The 20,979-nt window shown below is 40.0% G+C and overlaps 1 protein-coding gene across 2 annotated transcripts in view; it reads right to left on the bottom strand.

Moving 5' to 3' along the window:
• Positions 1 to 20,979, bottom strand: part of OSBPL1A (oxysterol binding protein like 1A) — a 76,642-nt gene that overhangs the window by 16,370 nt on the left and 39,293 nt on the right. For both annotated transcript variants that reach the window (XM_074146936.1, XM_074146937.1), the window contains 5 exons: positions 16,006 to 16,168; positions 7,899 to 8,055; positions 2,846 to 2,921; positions 1,169 to 1,303; positions 600 to 697 (listed from right to left, as the gene is read on the bottom strand). In XM_074146936.1, coding sequence (XP_074003037.1) covers positions 600 to 697; positions 1,169 to 1,303; positions 2,846 to 2,921; positions 7,899 to 8,055; positions 16,006 to 16,168 — 629 coding nt within the window. The remainder of the gene's footprint in view (positions 1 to 599; positions 698 to 1,168; positions 1,304 to 2,845; positions 2,922 to 7,898; positions 8,056 to 16,005; positions 16,169 to 20,979) is intronic.

Genomic DNA, 20,979 nt, shown 5'->3' with positions numbered 1-20,979 from the left:
GTTGTGCTCAGTGAAAGAGTTAAGTTAAAACCCTAGGATAACACAAAAAGACCAATTAATATACAGAACTGAGGATATGATGTAAAAAGGTAAGAAGAAATACCAAATCTGATCAGCCAACATGTTTCCTTTTGATCATGACCCCTTTCTTAAACTTTCACATAAACATAGGCTAAAACCTCACCTGGGAGAGAAATCTGCCTTCAGTGTAGCAACACACTATGTGACTACCATTGCCTATTTGTATTATGGACACTCATATAATGCATATTACAATTCTAGCATCTCCTTTATGTACCATGCATCTTTTCATTCAGAAGGCTTTGAAAAAAAAAAGTCATTTTTGTAAATAAAACTTGCTTTTAAACCTGGAAAATTTAATTTGCCTGCTCTGAGTTGAAAAGTTTAGCGGTTTCCCTTCACTGGAAGGTGCATTGCTGAACCCCAACACACACTGCAAGCACCTCCAGCAGCTGCTAGGAGAAAGGATGGAATCTTACAAGCCGAAGAGCAGTCTGCAAGCCACCTGACAAGTCTAAAGAAACCTAAGTTTCACAGAACACCACCCTCCACTCTTCAGTGCATCTTCTGTTCATTACCTGATCAATTCATATGTCTCTCCGAGTAATGGGTTGAACGGCTTCCCTGTACGTTCCCACTGCGAGGCTACAGCAGACACAGCAAATGCAGCAACACACTATTCAAGCAAGTAAGAGTACACAGTTAATCTCCTGAATTGTAGCCTTTATCAAGTATCAACAGCAGTCATGGTATTACAGGATGATTCTTCTGAAATAGCATTGCAAAGTTTTGTTTGCAAGGCAGGGGAATAAACAGTTTTCATCAAAAGGCTAAGAAAACAAGCCTTAGGAAAAGCAAAACATTTTCCTAGATAAGCAAAACTCGTTCATGAATAACAGAATCCAACATGCAGTGAGTTTCAGGAGTTGCTCCTGTAATGAGACTATGAAGAAAGAAATCCCAATGCTAGCAAAATAGCAATATTTAGCAATTAATATATAAATTAATAAATTATATTTAATTAAATAATTAATTGGTTTAAATAAATAAATAATTAATAAAAATATATAGCAATGCTAGAAATCCCAATAGCTAGAAATCCCAATGGTAGCATCAAGAGCTACCACAAAATATCATGCCAAAGTACCTGCATTCGCTCAGTTGTGCTGGAAAGTGAGCTGGCTTTGTGGATGAGGTATGTATGTTCCATGTACTCTGTAAGTCGTTGGAGGAAGCTCAGTGGCTCATTGAATATAACTGGCATTGTGATCTTCGACAACTCCTGATGCACAAATGAAACTTGTGTTAAAAACCAAATGACTAGATACACTGACCTGCAGTAACCCAAGTGTAATTGGCTTATTACAAAAATAAATGATGCTCTTAAGTGCTAATGCAATGTGCTTGACCTGGCCTTGCTAATGCTGAAAGGAAAAAATCCTACAGATCCCTTATGAGCTTGATAAGCCTATCTGTGTTGACATTAAGGCTACTTTTAAAATAAAAAGAAAACCAAACATCAAACAAACAAACTTCCTATCAACAAATGTATTAAGAAGTTGAAATGAAACAATGGAACGAAGTACTAAGGACCCTTTTAAAAGACTAAGTTATTTATTACTCTTAAAATAGATAAAGGCCACCTAATTACTTAAACATATTATCTTCTTCAGAGGCAGGTGGGCAGGCAGAGGGAGGAGGATGAGAAAGGACATGGAAACACAGCAGCACAGGAGTAAAAACAGGGATTCTGTATTCTGAAGGAAAAAGGAAATTTTATAATGGGAATAATAATTTAAGAGAAGTCCTACAGTTTTGATGCTCTTTATTCTCTTTCTGATTTTTAAAAAGCATGCCCTCTGAATGCATTACATAGCAATGGCTTAAACTGCCTGCAGCAGCAATTTAAAAGCATATAGTATGACCACTGGCAATGTGTGTGGTAAACAGCACTGTTCTTAACCATAATAGAAGCATCTGGCACTAACAGCTTTGGCAGACACCTCGGTACAATCCACTCCAAGTTCCTCCCTGCCCCCCTTCAAACTGCAACTTCCATGCAGCAACTTCTGCAAAGCAGAATTAACACCTTTATGGATTTTTTTTTTTTTTTCCTGCACACACCTTATGCAAGGCAGGCTTTCAATCTGCTCTCTGTATCTTAAGGTTATAATACTTTTTGGCTAAAGCCACCGTGAGAAGTCTCAGATGCTTCACAACAACTCACAGACTTGGAGCTGCTGACAGAGGTATTCCCCAGCATTTCCGCATCTCATTGCTTGGTGCTGTTTCTAACTACAGCGAGAGGAGGAGGAGAGAACACACACATCTCCTTCTGTAGGCTACTGTAACAGGTTGACAGAGGTTTATCAGCTGTAAGTGCTTTCAGCCCACTGCAGGATCTAATGGAGAGAGATCTTCTCAATTCACCCTTAGCTGGAAGCAGATTACTTGCCAACCAGCTAACTTCTGCTCTGGCCACTGTCTGGACAGGAACACCATGACGGGGGGGGAAGACTGAGATACCAAGGGGAAGGGAGAAGAGCAAAATTAAAGTAGTTGTTTTTTTTGTTTTTGTTTTTTCACAGTCACATTTTTGACTTTGCTACCACAAAGTACTTCAAGGGTTAAAATCAAGAGAAAATGCTTTTACTGACAGAATATTGCTCTGACCAAGTCTTACCTTCTCTAATTGTGAAAGCAAATAAAGCATAAGCAGCAAATTAAAAAAAAAAAATAAATCCCTCTCCCCAACGAGTTTGCATTTGGGCCTCAAATGAAACAATCAGTTCACATCTTTTATCATAGCTTTCTGATTACCCACCATTCCAATGCATTTTCTTAGGATACTCCAGATACTGAAGTCATTTCTGGAAAACATTGGAGATGGCAAGCTTGTTCTGTAGAAAGGAACAGGGAAAAAGCAGAAGTAAGAAAAGTTTTCCATTACTAACCATGACTGAGAAACCCAAATACTCTTTTTAGAAAGTAACAGTTTTCCAATTTTTAAACTCAAAACCAAGCTGGAACAACAACACTACTCTCAAGCACTTAAACTGTTCTACCTGCACAGAAACCTGAATTTCTCTAAAATCAGAACCATTCCCTTCATTTTGTATAATAACGGAAGAGAATTTCTACATCAGTTATCAGAACAGTGTTTTTTACAGTGGCACCATTAAAGACATTTAGTTGTGTCTTTGAAAGAAAGAGTCCTTTGAGAGTAGGTACATTCACGATGTCTGAACAGAGTTGAGGGTTAAACGGTGGGGTTTTTTTGCTAGTCACCTGTATACTGACAATGAAGGGCCATGACATTTATTGCCTATATTTAAATCAGCCCCTAGGAACAACAGAAAAAGCATCATTATTAAAGACCAGAAAACACAGCAGTCTGTTTGACAGGGGCCTGATGTACCCTGAAGCAAAACGTACTTTCAAGACCAGCACTTAGGCTCTGTAACGCAGCTTGTACTTCTCAGCTTTATGAGAAACCAGGCACAGGTTTTGTCCAGTTTTCTTACTGCTACTGATCAGCATCAACTATTAATCCAATTTACCTATAGAAACGCATAAATATAGATCCCTTTGTCCACAACAACACTAAAATTTGTGTTTGGCTCATGAAACTATTACCAACGAGGAAAATTCTCAATAGATAAGACTTACCTACAGCTCACTCAAACTGCAAGAACTATCTGAGTTTCAAAGTTTGGTTAACTCTGCCTAAGTGATCATGTTGCACTCCTAACCAAGAAGGCCTTGTCTGCCCTCAAAGTAGCTAAAGCAGTATCTTTTTATGAGAGTGTGAACAGGCTGTAGCTGCCTCCTCCATCCCGCTTTTCTGATAAACAGAAACATTGCCAAGAGAAAAAATAAAATTTAAAAACAATCTATTCAGGCTAAGTTGCTAGTTTCAGTAGCTTTACTCTCTCTGTTACCTCCAATACTTATCTGCTACTGAAACACTTTTACCAGGGCTGATGCTTCAGTTTTCAGAAAGAACAAAGCCAAAAAATTCTCTTTAAAATACAGCAAATCCCATCCAACCAAAAACCTAGTCATATGCCCAAACTCCTCAAGGTACCAAACTATGTTTTGTTAGCAAGTAGCTAACAGTCTAACACTGACTTGCTTTGCTCAGCTCCTATGCAGGAGATGAGTGGGTAGGAGGATTTATTTTATTTGACCAACATGATATCACTCAGTCCCTATTCTGATTTTCCACCAATAAAAAAAAATATTTCATGAAGCAGATGATCTTGAATAATATTAAGTATAAAAATACTTCTGTGGATGCTTTGATACAAATGTCCAGGAGAGGACAGTGTCCACCAAGTATTCAGTCTTATCTTCATTTGTAGTGTTTATTTATTTTTTCTGTGTATTCTTTAATGAAGGCAGTTAGCAGTGGGTACTTTTTTTTTTTTAAGTAAGCCCTTCTGCACGTAAAACATGCTCATGTGTCTTGTTTACTGAAGTATACATAGAGATTGCATTCCTTATGTATTAAAACTTAAATTTTCATTAAAGTTAACCTGTCCTTCCATTCAATTTGTTTAATTACTTGAAAATTGGCGTTCAGTTTCAGCCATTCATCTGTATTTCTTAAATGTATCAGCCAAACCTAATATGGGAGTCAGTTCTCTTCTCCATATACTGAAGAAACAAAGCAGCTTTAAGCCGCCAAGAAAGATCCCAGGGACAAGTAAGGACATGTGGAAAAATGACAGGCAGCCAAGACTTGAGGCCTACTAACCTTGACACACTCCCTGTGATTAAGGGAAACGTTTGTGAATGCAAAAATTTCTTTCCAGATGTCAATTTTAGAAACAACTCAGGAAGTTAATTTTAGCTTTAAGTGACAAAAACATCTGCAGAAATTTCTGTGCAGCAGAACAGATAAGATACATTTAAGATCATCCACTTAAACAAAACACTTGTCCAAAGCATTATCTATAGTAGATCAGCTACAACAGGAATCTTGTAGGGATCTCTTGTAGGAGACATACGGTGTGAAAAAGGCATGTTTAGGTTGCTCTTCATGTAAACCTGATCAAATAACCTTCTGGCGCCGAGAAAGCTAACACGAAAGCATTCTGAAAGGCAAATTAGGGGGGCAAAGGGAAAGCTGACTACAAGGACTCAGCAATAAGAGGAAAACAGCAATGACAAATGGATGTTGAAAGCTGGCAGGTATCACAAAACTTTTTTGTGCAAGGGTTTTTGGGGGTTTTTTGTTTGTTGGTTGGGCTTCTTTTGTTTTGTTTGGGTTTTTTGTGTGCGTTTTTTCTTTTTTTTTGAAAAAGTTTGGCTTAGATTAAAAATTTCCCTCTAAAAAGAAAAGTGTGGTTTGAATGCTTCCACATTATTTAACGTACTATTCTCCTATCTCCCAAGTTTTCTCCAAAGAAGTTTCCAAAAATTAAGTTAATCCACAAATCAACCTAAACTACAAGAAGTCATGTCACCCACATTCTTTCAAACATTATGAACGACCAGTAGGATGCAAACTACATTAAAACAACCAAGAACAAGACAACATTTTAAGTGGCACTGGCTTCACCTATCTATATATGTACATCCCAACACTGTTAATTCCTTGAAACTAACAGATTTATTCCTACATCTCCAAAACCAAAACACTCCCCTCCCCCCAAAAAAACCAACCCAACAACAATAATAAAAAAACACCACAACAACAAACACATCCTCCCCCAAACCCTTGACCTCCACTTCCCTGTGCAAAACCCTCACCACTCAAATAAGAGAGGAGGATTAGAACTCAGGCTTTCTAGATGAAAGTAGGAAAAAAAGTCTTTTTTATACCAACTGCTAAACAGTGTTAGGTACTCTCACATGCAACCCAAACACAGCTGCAGATTCTCTCTTCATCTGAGGAACTACAGGAAGGTATATCAAGATTTTATGCAAAAGAAATTAATCTGGTCTGTTCTGACTTGTTTCCACGTAGCTAACACAAACTGAAGTTAAACAAGAAAGCTACAGCAAATCAAAAAATGTAAGGATAGAATTAAGTGCTGTCACAACATGAAGTTAAGGTTTCTGCTCCGAAAAGGACACAGATGGCATCACAGACAAGGTTTATTTGATCACACGCCCTCTAACTTGCCCTAAAACCAAAAGAGGCACAAACTGGAGCCAGCAGCTCCAGGTACGTAACAGTTCTGAAGTGACATCAAACAGACCAGGCCAATTATCACTGCTACCAAGAGCCTAGAAACACCACACAACTCCCATCCCCTGAGAAGGTTCTCCTGGAAGTAACATTTAAATTGGCTGAGCTCTGGGGAGACACATTTTGCACCAATGTGTTTGTAGACAAATCCCAATGTGTCACCAAGGTGCCAGGTAAAAAAGCTTGACATTACAGCTCCAACTACAATGTGCTCTGTAGCCATTTAGTCACATAGAATATGACCGTACATTCTTATCTATATGCAAAAACAGATGTTTCCACTTTTCTTTAGCAGTAAATTATTAGCCAGCCAATTTACACACTCACTTCACTCCAATATCCTACACTCTCTGACATGCAACTTGGAGAAACAACTTACGCAGAGGTACTTGTTTATTACTTTTCATTCCCCCTTATAAAACCACAGATCTTAAATGCTCTTCCAGTCACCTGCTCCCTAGAGTTCTGACAACATAGTGCAGCGTTATGGAAACTTGACAAGTTATTTCTTTTTTCATAGTAAACAGAAGATCAATTCCTTTTAAAACTCTTCAAGACAATGCATGTCAACATGCACGATCACAAATTGCCTCCTTTCTCATTGTTCCCAGTGCAGTGAATGCAATTCAGATGTCCACCTAATGCTTCCCCCCCACCCTTGAACTTCCTGCTCTAATTAGGAAAGGCACTTAGCCAAGGCCATAAATACCACCCTTGCTAACAACACACAAGTGCAGAGCAACATGCTTAGTCAGCTGCTTTACATTACCTTCCCAAACCACCCTGTTACTCCACCCAAGCCCTCATTTGCTCTTGTCTTTGCCTAGTATGGGAGGGAGATACATGCAGAGGTTGAACCTTGAAACATCAGGTCTCTGACATTACCACATCACTGCAATTTAACTATTTAAGATACCAAGTAACTAAAGCATGTCTTTCTTGCTTCTCTAAAATTAAATATTAATTTCCTATTTTTACTGAAATCTGGTGTCCCCCCATCATCATTCTGCACAGCCAAAACACTTCCAAAATAGTCTTTTTGAAACACGCTGAAGTCTGGCTTGATCTGTAGCACAAACATTATATTGCCCCTTCACTGAAACTCGATAATAGCGGTGTCTATTACATCTCATTAACTCCAGACCTATTGTCCTCCTTTATCAGCAAGGAAACAAACAAAAATGGATCACTTGACAACACAAAATAAGCACATAAAACATGGATGAGACTTTTAGAATAAGACTCCCTTTGTTCACATTTGAGTTTCTGATGCCAGGCTAGCAATATTTTTCATTCATTCCTGATACCAATAGAAGGATCAAATGACTGGAAATTAAAGAGGCAAGAGGAGGCATAGGTCATTAAATATAGATGAAGAAATTAAAATCCACATAGATTTCATTAAGATCTATTCAAAAACAAGTGTGTCCATTTTTACATAGCACATTATATTATTTTTTTCTTTTACTTATTCAGATTCAATCATCAAAGAGCTAGATGCAAAGGAACACACTAGCTTTGGAAAAATATTCTTTATAAAATCATAAGCACAATCAACTACTTGTCAATCGCCCCTAACAGTTTTAAAAAGTTTTCAGTTAGCTTTTCAGAGATTCCTGTGGTCTTTTACTCACCATTAATGCATGTTGTAATACCTTAAGAACAGGCAACATCCTACCTGTGTTTTTTGATTCCGTTAGACAGCAACTCTCCACTGCCACAAACCTTTTCTTCAGACACGCTTGAAGTTATTGTATCTTTCGAATCCATGCTGTCCTCTAACGAGTAGGCTGTTGTTGTTTCAAACCCACTTAATGATTTTTCAGATTCTGAATCTGCAAAAGAGCGAGTGCATGTTAATGAATCTACCACCCGTGCTAGACTTCAGTCACTAACACATCTTCCCTCTTTGTACAAAACTGAAACCTAAGTCGGCTGCGGTGTCCTGATGACAGCATCCATTTGGTAACTAACTAGTACTGCCACAGACCGCTGCAGCTCCGCTAGATATAAAGAGATTGCACAGTAAGCAAGAACACAGTACCATAAATATCCTCCATCAGAGCTAAAATCTGACATTTTTATTAAACTGAAGCAACTACAACTTGCTTAGGACAAGTGCCAGCGTCACACAGATGCCAGTATCTTACCTAAGTAAGTAACAGCTACCTCAACATTCAAGTATTGACGCCTCCTTCTATATAAGATTTCAGTTTGGTCTAAGTTCTTAGACACTCGGTACTGTTCAGCAACCTTCACTTCCCAACTTACTGAACAAGTATCAAAGAACAGGAAGAGGTACTGTATGCAGTGGATTACATTAGCCACGTAAGTCCCAGCAAAGTCTAAATGATAAGCTCACCAATCAATAAGATAAACTTTGTACTCTGGAAGGTAGGTTAATAGTACAATCCACATCATATCTAAAGCCATAACCAACACCACCACCTTATTTCCCAGCCAGTGTTTTGGTCAGGCAGTGCTTGACCAGCTCGGGAGAAAAGACAGTCTTTTCTCCAAATCAGAAAGGGAAAGTTTCCTGGCGAAAGGTTGTACTTTTATTTCATGGTTTTCTTACAAACCTGACAAGATTGTCAAAGGATTATCCGATTGCAAGTTCCAGGAAGCAAGGGAATAGCTCAAGACAAGTGAAGATGCACCAATTTCTATCCCATTTGGGAAACCCTTTAGCAGAAAGCAGGTACAACACTGGATGGTAGACAGCTTAATGCAAGCCTCTCTGCTTCTGAAAAAAGCCAACCCAAACTGTAGTAGACACCATTCCTGCTATGCACTTCTTTCAGCATATGCTACTGCTTTTGGCTTCAAATATCCAGAGAAACAATTGCAAGATTAGTCATTCTCTCACACACTGATTCCAATTCAAAACTAGTAATAAAAAACCCACTGAAATAGTAGTCCATCCAAAAGAATATCTGTCACAGCTGTCCATTGCCACATGGCTTTCTTGTTTTCTCTTAAAAAATGATGCCAGTAGCTTCTCCAGAACATGTCAATTATACGTTGCTTTGTTGAAGGGGACAGCGATAATGGAACTTTCTATGACATCCAGATCACAGTAGGGTCAAGAACAGGACAAAATCCCAATGAATGGATGGGCTGTGCCACAATGTCTCCATCCTCTCCAGAGAGAGAGAGATCTAGAAGCATAAAGGAGATCTTTGCTTTCATTAAAAACATCCATCCCTATGCTCGTCAAGACAGTACTGAAATTAAGCCAGTTGCTAGGGAATGAAAAGAACTGCCAGCTGGTGCTGAGGATATGTTAAAAAAAGTGGACTGGCACTCTAGAGAATCTTTTCATAAGCTTCCCCGAATTTGTCAGTCTAGTTCTGTGCCAAATTATGATATAACATATCAAAGCATTAGTTTAGTGGGTACTGTATATAACAAGAAAGATAAGGAGAAGAATTTTTCTTGTGGACAAGTTTGTTACATAAAACACAGGTTTCTCCAGAGATCCGGAGAAAGATCTACCAGACCAGGTAGTCAGGAAAACACTGTTGCATATCCACTTTCGCAGTGTTAACACATCTTAGGCCTCAGCATCCCTGACCACATGACACACTGCAAATTCCTTCAAGGTAAGTATTCCACCTTTCAGGAAAAGAACTGCTCAAGTGTGCTAACAGCTACCATGACAAAAGCATGAAGCAAACCATGTAACATAAAGCAAACATGAGTGGCGTTCCTCAGGGGTCAGTACTGGGACCAGTGCTGTTTAACATCTTAGTCAGTGACACAGCCAGTGGGATTGAGTGCACCCTCAGCAAGTTTGCCAACGACACCAAGTTGCATGGCACGGTTGACATGCTGGAGGGAAGGGATGCCATCCAGAGGGACCTGGACAGGCTTGAGAGGTGGGCTTGTGCGAACCTCATGAAGTTCAACCAGGCCAAGTGCAAGGTCCTGCACCTGGGATGTGGCAATCCCAGGCACAAATACAGGCTGGGCATAGAATGGATTGAGAGCATCCCTGAGGAGAAGGACTTGGGGGTACTGGTGGATGAGAAGCTCAACATGAGTTAGCAATGTGCACAGGCAGCCCAGAAAGCCAACAGCATCCTGGGCTGAAACAAAAGAAGCATGGCCAGCAGGTTGAGGGAGGTGATTCTACCCCCTACTCTGCTCTCGTGAGACCCCACTGGAGTACTGTGTCCAGCTCTGGAGTCCTCAGCACAAGAAGGACGTGGACCTGCTGGAACAGGTCCAGAGGAGGGCCACAAAGATGATCAGAGGGCTGAAGCACTCCTCCTATGAGGACAGGCTGAGAGAGTTGGGGTTGTTCAGCCTGGAGAAGAGAAGGCTCCGGGGGGGGCGCTTATAACAGCCTCCCAGAACCTGAAGGGGGCCAACAGGAGAGATGGGGAGGGAGTCTTTATGAGAGAGTATAGTTAAAAGACGTGGGGTAACAGTTTTAAACTGAAAGAGGGGAGATTTAGACAAGATATTTGGAAGAAATTCTTTACTGTGAGGGTGGTGAGGCACTGGAACAGGCTACCCAGAGAAGTTGTGGATGCCTCTTCCCTGGAAGTGTTCAAGGCCAGGCTGGATGGGGCTTTGAGCAACCTGCTCTAGAGGGAGGTGTCCCTGCCCATGGCAGGGGGTTTGGAACTCCATGATCTTTAAGGTCCCTTCCAACCCAAACCATTCTATGATTCCCTCAACGTGAGTTTCTGCAACAGACCTAGGACTCCAGAGGTGGAGAGCTTCACCAGAACTGCTGACCACTCACTAACATGCTTCTCAGTAGAACAAGGATTTTTAAACACTACACATGATCAGTTCTCCTAATGCTGGCCTTACAGTGCTCAGAGACAATTATGCTGGAGAGCACACACAAACCTCTCCAGAGCTGTAGATACTGACCAGCCAGCCTTCTGCAGGGCACATGCCTTAATACAAGAGCATACTATACAATAAAGAACAGCAGAAGAATGAAACCGGACACTGTTATCAGAAATTGCTCTCTAGAGACATCCCTCCCATTTTCCTGAGAAATCAAGAAAGTGTGTCTACAACAGCTCCTGCCATCGAAGATCTCAATCTCCAGTCCCTAAACCTCAGCTACCTCCTTTGACCCAACGAACTTAAACCTTGAGAGTTTTAGGTGTCAGGGTGCACAAGCCTAGTATTGTACTGTGAGCACAGATCAACAGGCAACTCAAACTGAGCTTTTCCCTGTGTACTTGCAGCTAATTCTTTTCTGAATTAAGATTTGCATACTCCCCCGTCACCGCAAAAAAAAGATTTATATTCACAAGTTGCTACCGAGCAGCTGTCAAACAGATGACTAGGAGAAAATGAAGGGTTTTTTCTATTTAAATTAAGGGGATGTGGGCTGAGGAGGGGGGAGAAGGAATGAGTCCCTGTTCAGAAGCCAAAATTTAAGTGATCTTTGAGACAAGATCAGGCTGACTAGGAAGCTCTCCAGCTCATAAAACCTGAAGTGTCAGGGTAAGAGTAAAAACACCAGCCACATTTTGCAAGAGTGGGAGAGGAAGGGGAAACAGCAGAAGCAATGACAGAAATTTAACTCCAGGGAAGTTCATCTCCTATCGCAACAACTGGTAAGTCTTCAGTTCCAGGTAGAAAAGTTTGGCCAATATATTTGATTAATAAATATACCCGAAAAAGGTAGTGTTTAGCCACTGGCAAGGCTGGGTCTGAATTCTGCCCAGGTGTTTCCCATTCTCTGAGATACCTGAATTCATTCCTTTAACTATGTACTCCAACCTCTGGATTTGAATTTTTGGTACATGTTCAAAAAAAGCCACTTGACAAACTACTCTAAACATGGAAGGAAGGGCAGTAAGTTTCTGTGTTTTCTGTACAATTTTTATTTTTAAGTGAGCTGATAACTGAAGAAAAACTAGGAAGGGAACAAAACCAACAGGATGAGACTACTACTTCTTGTACCATTTAGAAGCATTATTTATAAACACAGAACCCCTTAGTGGTATGTAACAGTTGAAGCTGTACTATGTGAGGTTAGCTTTAGTATAATCTAAATATTCCTGTAGCTATATAACTGCTTTTATGGTAAGGCTGCATCTATGTAAAACCAGTAATACCTTCCTCAATACACACAAAAGCTGTGTTTGCAGAAAAACCCCACCTATCAGAGACAACCTGTTAAAGAGAAAAATCAGCACAGTTCTGTGCACATCCAATTTGGTAAGAGCTACTTGCATATAATCAGGGAATCTTATCTGCAACGCAAAAATCAAGTACATTCACCCTTTAATTCTTGACCTGTTTAGCTGTTTTTCAGCACTGTGGATGGACTCCGCATTTGTATTCTGTTTTCATATGCTTCCTGAGGTCTGTATACTTAATCAAAGCTAATAACTTCTCCGGCTCTCTAGGAGATCTCATTGGTCTTTCCTAAATTTTGCTACTTGTTTAGTGCTTCTTCCCTTCCCCAGTGCCCACCCCCTCCGCCCCACCCTGCTTTAAACATAGAAGAAGAGTTTGACACATGTTAAGCATTCAATCCTGAAACTGAGCTCCAGCACTCCATGTGCTATAGAGTTTAATTACACATTTCCACCACTCCCACGAGGAGAAGATCAGCGCACCAGGAAGCGCTGTTAACTGACCTACTGCTATCAGAGTTCAGATTAATAACAGCCTCCACTTCGCTGTTCTTCGTGTTGCCAAAGCATGATAACCAGTGTCAAGAAACTCCCATTTTCTGTAGGTTCTGCCTTTCATGTTTAGTGCCTACTGCTCTCCCATCACAGGGATTCAAGAGTTACCAGAACAGTCAGAAAGCACTGGTAACAGCATATCACTTAAAAATAAAGAGAGGAGAGGCTTCAGCAAATGAACTACTACTTCAGTAAGCAATCTCACCACGTTACGAACGTTTTTCCTCACCCCAGTTTTGGATAAGAAAGAGGATATTTCTGTAATGGTGCCCACGATTTCTACAAACAGAACTAGGTAACACAGACTTATCAGTGACCAAATTGGACGATGCCAACATTAGCAGGTAGCATGGCTCAGTCAGAGCAGATCTGCAAGACAAACAGATGGTGCTGAGGACTCAACACTTGAACTAGACACGTTTCTGGTGGTGCTCTCTTCAGATTAGCTCCACTCTCCTATCAGTGTCCAATAGCAACCAGACTGTACCTTCTGATTCAGCTTCACTCAGGAGTCTGGTTCATGCAATCAGATTGCTCTACACCATGAATTAGAGCATGGTAAATAGGGACAAGCAGCTGCTGCTGTGAGCATATCCTTTCTAATACACCTCTTGTTCAAGAGCCTGTTTGAAAAGTCTTGCATTGCTCTGAAATGTCACAGCCAGTGATACTTTTGTTGAGAGTAAACAAGCAGAAGTATCTAATATGCAAACAACATTATTTAAAAAACAAAACAAAACAAAAACCAAAAAAACAAACCAAACCAAAACAAAAAGCAGCAGTGGCTTCTTCTTTCAACCTGTCAAGTCAAAGCTAACAATTCTTCAGCTCAAAGTGCAAGCCTAGTTATGCAATACTCTCACTTCTAAACTCACTCCTACGGTGGAGATTTAAAAATTCAGAGAACTCTAACTAGAAAAAATGGCATCCCAATAGAAAAAATACTTTTGAAGTAGTGGCATTTTTCCACTGATAGACATTATAACTTGTCACATCACCTTGTCAAAACTCATTGGTGTTTGCTCAATCTCATATACAGCCTAATAAGATAATTCATTAATATGTCTATTTATCCAAAATCAATATAGTTTAACTTAATAAAATACCATCAGATAAGAAATCAGGCTAAGCAAAAGCTTTGAGGACAAACTCCTAGTAGTTTTGATTTCTGGTGATAGAAATTTTTAGCTTCTGACAACTGGGCCTAGTTACTGCTCTCTGTTATGAAAATATTTATGATCATATCCCCTGTCTCATTAGCCCAATAAAGAATACCCACATTCCCAAACTCTGAGCCAGGTACATCCCCAGCTCCTCTGCTCTCATTGTATTGTAGTCATACAGAGACAAGAAGCCTTCTAGTTGAGACTCCACAGACATGGCAGAAAAGCAAGAGGGTTGGAACCTGTGACCAGGATCCCAGTGACTACTGAAAAAACCCCACCCCAACCCCCACCCACAAAAACCTAATTCCTTTTGTGCTTACGGTGAAAGTCATAACATGCATCCAGCAGCCAGGAAAGTATGTCACACTACCCTTTCTCTAGCCCTCCCAAAAATCAGAGTGTCTTTACCCCAAATGTGCCTTCAGACACAGAGAGGAGCCTCATCACTGCAAAGCACTGAATGTGAACAATGTAGAGAAGAAAATCTAACAGAACTCTGAGGGGAAGTTGACAATCAGGAAACTGAGTATGTCCTAGAAAATTATATAAATTGTAATTGAGATGAATTATGTCAAGTAACTTCTCCTGAAGGGGAGAGAATTGACACATGTTTTATATATACATATACACACAAATATATATGCTCAAGAAGTTCCACAGTTAAGCAAATCCACTCGATGCCATTTGTCTGCGGCTTCAAGACAAAATCAACTACCTCTTCCAACTAGAGAGGAGGCTTTGGACACTTTAATTCAAGAAGATTTAGAGACCGGGTCAGCTAGATGTACAGACCGATAACTTTTTAAAGCTGAATATTCTCTCATACACACAAAGAAAGCCTGGCTGGAGAGACTACATTACAGAAACACCAGATAAACCACTATTCTCTGCTTTGTTTTGACAGGCAGAAGAGCCTAAGGCCTTTCAGCAGAATTGTTCTTTTGATTCTGGTTGAAGAACCTGTTTCTAGCGTTCCTCAACCTCTTCTCCTTCTCGAAGCCTTGATAAATTTGTTACTCTGCCAAGCAGATAAGTTCCTGTTCTAGTGCTATACTTGAGCATAGACTCCACTTGCCTGTTTCTATTCTCTGCTTAAGTTGTGCAGTGTAGAGCACCTACCAAGGAGTCTGGGAACACTGCTTTTCCTCACCTGTCAGAAGCACCAGATAGTTCAGCTCACAGATGAAGTAACCCCATACTTGCTCATGAAGTATACCATCACAACCCAATCATTTGCTACAGTTAGACTATGTTCACCCTCAAGCTTTTCCATATCCTTCATAGTTGTAGACAGCCTCGCGCTGCAGGAGCTACTGAGCTGCACTACGTACTGCCTCTCTATACAAACATGCTATGCAGTTCAGAGTTTTCCAGAGTCACTATTTGCATGTTCTGCACATGAAAATATGAAACATACTGAAGAGAAGACAGGGAAAGAGAAGATATTTCAAAAATGCACATAGGATTTTGATTTATCCTTTTCTTCTACTGTGACACTTAAGGTATACAAAAGTGAAATAGCCTCAAAACTAGCAATTTTTATGGATCGATCTTAACACAACAAAAGAAAAAACATACACCACCATGGAGAAAGCAAGTCACAAGGCTACCAGATACAGTTACATCTCCTAAAAAAGGAGCCTTAAGTTTTGCTATTTAAAAAAAAGGGCGTAGACACCCAAGTAATCAGACCTTTTGTCACTGCCCTGTCGTTCTGTAACTTTTTGTCACCCGAAGGTGAAACAATATAATTGTACAAGTGAACTCAGGCAAAATTTTAGAGGCTCCTTCATAAAGCACTGGAAGTATTCGCCTAAAATTAGTTCCATGTTAGAAAGAGAGGGAATTCACTCAAACCGAGACTCTTCCCACCCCTCCACCGCCCCCACCACATTCACCACACACATGCTGGCTACACACTCGCATTTTGGACATCGTTACTTACCTGAAACAGCATCGTAGAACTGCTCTTCACTGATGATGCTGAGAGGCGGAGATCCCTTAACCAGAGACTGCTCTAGTTCATGGTGCTCGGTAGCTAGCGTCTCTAATGCTTCTGACAGGATCTTGTTTTTCTCCTGCTCATGCTCCAGTTTCAAATTCCTCACCTATAAGTAGATACATGTATGAATAAAATCTCATCTCTCCGAAGAATGTGTAGCTGGAAGCTATTCAGAAAATAGACTCTAATAAATAAATAACTGGCAAACAGCTGGAACTGAAATCAGATGGATTAATGAGAATATTACAGTATTTCTGTGATGACAGTAAGGTTGTTACTCAGTGTTTTCAGTAGTTGAGGAATCTGACAAATAAGATCTGGTAGTATAGATCACAGCTCCACAAGTGAATTCAAGCCAGATAACCATGCCTTAAAACTGGGGAGAAATACTTACAACTCTGCTTCGGTGACCTTAACTATGGAGTTACTGATCTGTTTCTACACGCACCAAGCTCCTTGTACTAGTCTGCTCTAATTTGGGCCAAGCAGCATCATCTAAATTGAATTACAGAGCAAATGTGAATGCCAGCTACAAATAACTGCAACTGAACTATGAGCTGAAAACATTTAACCCTGAGGATTACAGAAGACGGTTAAAAAAAGAGATTCCTCTACTAACTGATTTAACGATGATATAAACAGCTCTCCCTCCCCACTCCCAAAACAGTTTACAGAGGAGCCAGAAGCTGACAAAAAAACCCTGAAGCCCAGCCACCAGATGGTAGACTTTTTTTTTTTTTTTAGTGCCCACACATGCAGTCAGCGAGGATGATGTTATCCACATCTTGAATCCAGGACTGATAACGGGAGAGCAACATGTCCTTCCTATTTCCTCCTTGGTTTTTTTTTGCTGGTGCTTTCCCGCCTCCTCTTTCTGCTGGGGAGGGGAAAAGGCTGTAGCTGAAAGCTTAGGAAGGGCCTCTTCTCCCAGCCCAGCAAAGCCTTCAACGTGCCACTTCTCCTTCAGTCCCTAAACTATCGGCTCGTTTCCTTTCTCTTCCTCTCTCCCTTCCAATCCCTTTTTAAAAGCCTCCCCAACCCCTGCCTTGTCCTCTGGTTTACTCTCAAAGGCCAGTTTACAACACTAATTCCTCCTCCACTAAGAACATGCAAGGACATGACAATTAATCTCTTGGAACAGTTACAGGGACAACTTACACACTTTCCTAAGCAACTTACACATATACCAACACTACCTTTTTGAATCTAATTTAAGAACTGTTCGCAAGTCCTATCTGGTTACATTTTACATGAAAGTTTTGCTTTGGAGGCTTCAGCCCCCGCAGTTGTAACAACCACTCAAATAGTGGATTCGGAGTCAGGCACAAATGAGGGGGTGCAAATTTAGAGGCTAAGAAGGAGATATTAAAGCAGATTTGCCACTTGCAGCAAAGAGTTTCTATGCTAGCAGTCACATATCCTCTGGAGAAAGATTTATGGAAGAAATTTTCACCCCCTCAGTTGTGACAAACATCAAGCCAGCTGGTTTGGCTGCCAGGCTCCAAGTGTAAAGGGGGAATCCAATTAAATGATAATTAAAAGAGTATAAAATTGGGTTGCTAATTGAAAGCAGTAAAACCAGTAAGTCACTGTCTAATAGTTTTACCCTGAACAAAATGAAAAAAATCTGGACTAGTTACTGTCACTTTCATTTAAAGTTCACTCTGACAGTACCAAGGAAGCCAATTACTGCAATGTTTCATACAAATCAGACAAGCCACTGCAGAAGATCTGTTACTGAGCAGTTTCTGCAGAGATTACATCTTCTATACTATGGAATAGTTAAGGAACTGCCCATATATAGAGAAACAGCATCACTATTTCACTCTCCTGAGAGAGGGAGGGTGAAGGACTGAAAGTAAAATGGTACTTTTCATTCTTATTAAACAGCAAAGTGAAACTAGTTATTAAAATTGCATTTGCAATTTTTTTTTTTCAGTATTGAATTAGATGCCTTTATGTTCTGTTTTGATGAGTGATTTAAATCTTTACCTAAAATTTAAGTTTCAATTTTGAAATGAAAGAAAAATTTAAATATATTTAACAGAACCCAGATGAACCTTATTTGCATCTCCCAAAAGCACAGTAGTGTGACTAAACAAGCAACAACATATATAGGCTTAAGATAACAATCCCCACCCCTAAGTCTTTTACTAACTTTAAGGTTCCTCTGCCCTATCATAATGTAGAGCTGTACAGTATTGCAGAAAGTGTAGCAGAAAAATTCCCTTTTTGGAAAATAAACAGCCAGCTTCGCAGTAAGGTTCACTTTTCTGTGTACTTCCAGACTTCTTAGCCGCCAAATACTTATTAGCACAGCAATTACACGCTACCAGCAGGTAACAAAAAAATTGCTTTTCATCTGTTACGTAAGGAGCATGACACTAGCCAGAAGCTAAGGGAAAAAAAAAAAGTCAAACATGTTTTAAGTTTATTGACTGTAACCTTAAGGATGTTCATTCATATATGAACGAACTGGTTTTAAAGCAACCTTAATTCAATAGTTGGGGGCTGGAGATATAAGTCCAATATAAAACTTCTGTCAACAGTACTGAGCTTGTGGGACGGACACACGTGTTCGGAAAGTTTGGAGGTGGCTCTACAAACCTCTGCAGCCCAGTTCTTGGTGAAGGGTTAGAGTTTACACTAGCAGCTCTTTGAAGGTAGTGGTCTAGAAATACCATCTGTAACTATACTACGATCTTAAGCACCCAAATGGTTCTACAGTGTCAATGTGAGTACTAAAAAAGATGGCTCTACTACCATTATTTGACTGATTTCACCTGTAGAAAAGCAATGCTTGCAGATATGGAGCTAGGACAACCTTCATGTACTCTACTACTTAATACAGGTATCACTGGAGAAATAACCTTGTTTGAAGTAAGCACGCTGTTTAATCTTCTCGCAGTAAATTTGACTGTAGAGGCAGGATGGGAGGGAAGCTGTTATTGGGTTGTGTTTTTTTTTTTTGTTGTTTTTTTTCTTCTAGAACCACACACTCCATTCTTCCAAGCTTAACAAGAAATACGCAGGTAGATTGGCATTATTGTCAAAGCACAAGTTTATTGAACAATACAGTTTGCAAAGTGAGTGATCGGTTTTCCTAAAATGTAAGAATTAGATTGCTCTTGTGCATATTTTTGCCATACTCTTATTTTTCCTTCATAAGACTTGACCAATGATTAAGTTCTGGGGTGAATTATTCCATCTTCCTGGCTACTCCACTGCCATTTTTGTGAAAAGGGATAAAGCTGAAGTGTCATCTCCAAATTTTTCTCTTCCCCATGCTTTCTTCAGTGTCCCAGCACAAAATCAACTGCAAGATTACAGAAGGAACCTCCAGACTAGTTTTAAAAATGCTTATTAACACTATATCTTTAAGATCTACATATAAAGCAGGAAGATGAGCATGAAACAATGAAGAAAACACCTGCTTTCAGAAGCATACACATTTCAGTCTATTAAACTGGCTGTAGATAGACTAGCGTTTTCCAGTGGAGTATCATCTGATTTTGTGAAGTTGCATTAGCTGAGTACCGCACTATTTTACACAGTGACACAAATACTCATATAAGATAGTAAATATCACACAAAAATAATGCAGGTATCAGTGTATACACAGCTCTAGAAATCCAGTCTGAGCATATCCAGGAAAATATCAGAAGAGACATTGTACTGACAACCTGTGTAAGGCACAGCTTGTGATACAGCCGTGGCTTCTGTACCTTTAGTAGTGGTGCCTAACCTGAGAGACAGACAGACAGCAATTCACATCATACTGGGTTCAGCTCCTCATTCTCCAGCTATGGAACAGCTGTCACCCTTTTGATCCCTGTTACCGGTCCCCACAATGCCAGTGCCACCACCAGCATTGTAAGCTCTCCACAGAGCTTCACAGGGACAGTGGCACAGAGCACTCCAGTGTGCCCAATGTTCAACTGGTCGGGCTTCCCACAATACCCTTGTCAGGAGCTATTCTGCACAAGAGCAATAACAGTTATCAATAAAGTTGGGCTTGTGCTGACAGCTAAGATCAGTCTTGGTTTTATCGCTAAAGAAAATATTATTATAGTGAAATATTATTATAGATTTATAAATGCTGATGGAAGCTATCTAGCTTTGTCTCCCAGAAGCAATCAATCACTCAATCATTAACCTTACAGCTATAACCTGATACACTGACACAGAACCACTAAGACTTCAGTATCTAGGTCAGTACAACAAATTATTTTTCCTAAAAAAATACTTCTCCAGCTAAAGTGGTCTGATATTCAAGATCTGGCAACTGGTTTCACTTCTGGTTTAACTGAATGGGAAGCTGTTTCCAACAGCTTCCCATAAACATTTGAGTCCTTCAGGCTGTAAGCACCGAATTGTGAGTTTAAATAGTAGAATTGAATTATTGTAGCAGTCAGACCTCTATTTTTTTGAAAGCAGAGCAACAGGCTTATTTGCAGACACTTTTATTGTCTTTCCATGCCATGAGAAATCCTGTTAAGTACAAGAGCATGGTTTAAAAGTTAACTCCTTCACTGTGCGTTACTAGCAGAAAGTTCATGTGCCCACAAAATATCAAAAAGTCTGTGTGGAACAAACATCAGTCTATTTCCCTTCTGTACCCTCAGCTTCCATGAGGTAGGTTGGAGACTAGTAGCATGCACCAAACCACTATTTTAATTTTTTTTCCCCCTTTTCTTTTTTAAAGCCTGAAGTCTTGAACTATATTGGCGCAGTCTGTAACCAAGGCTTCTCTGTCCATCCTGAAGATATCGCAGTACAATACACAAAATACTTCCTTTGTTTGGTGCTGAATGCTTTTAATTTAAATTAATGTCCAACAACAGTGGCACTTTTGTGGGGTAGGAAAGGGTCACACCACTGCAAGCCCAGCTAATAAATTATCATCTCAGCAACGTG

Source organism: Numenius arquata, chromosome 4 (genome assembly GCF_964106895.1).
Source record: "Numenius arquata chromosome 4, bNumArq3.hap1.1, whole genome shotgun sequence".
NCBI classification, from domain to species: Eukaryota; Metazoa; Chordata; class Aves; order Charadriiformes; family Scolopacidae; genus Numenius; species Numenius arquata.
The sequence above is the reverse complement of the archived record's forward strand: the minus strand, read 5'-3'. Positions and strand labels throughout refer to the sequence as shown.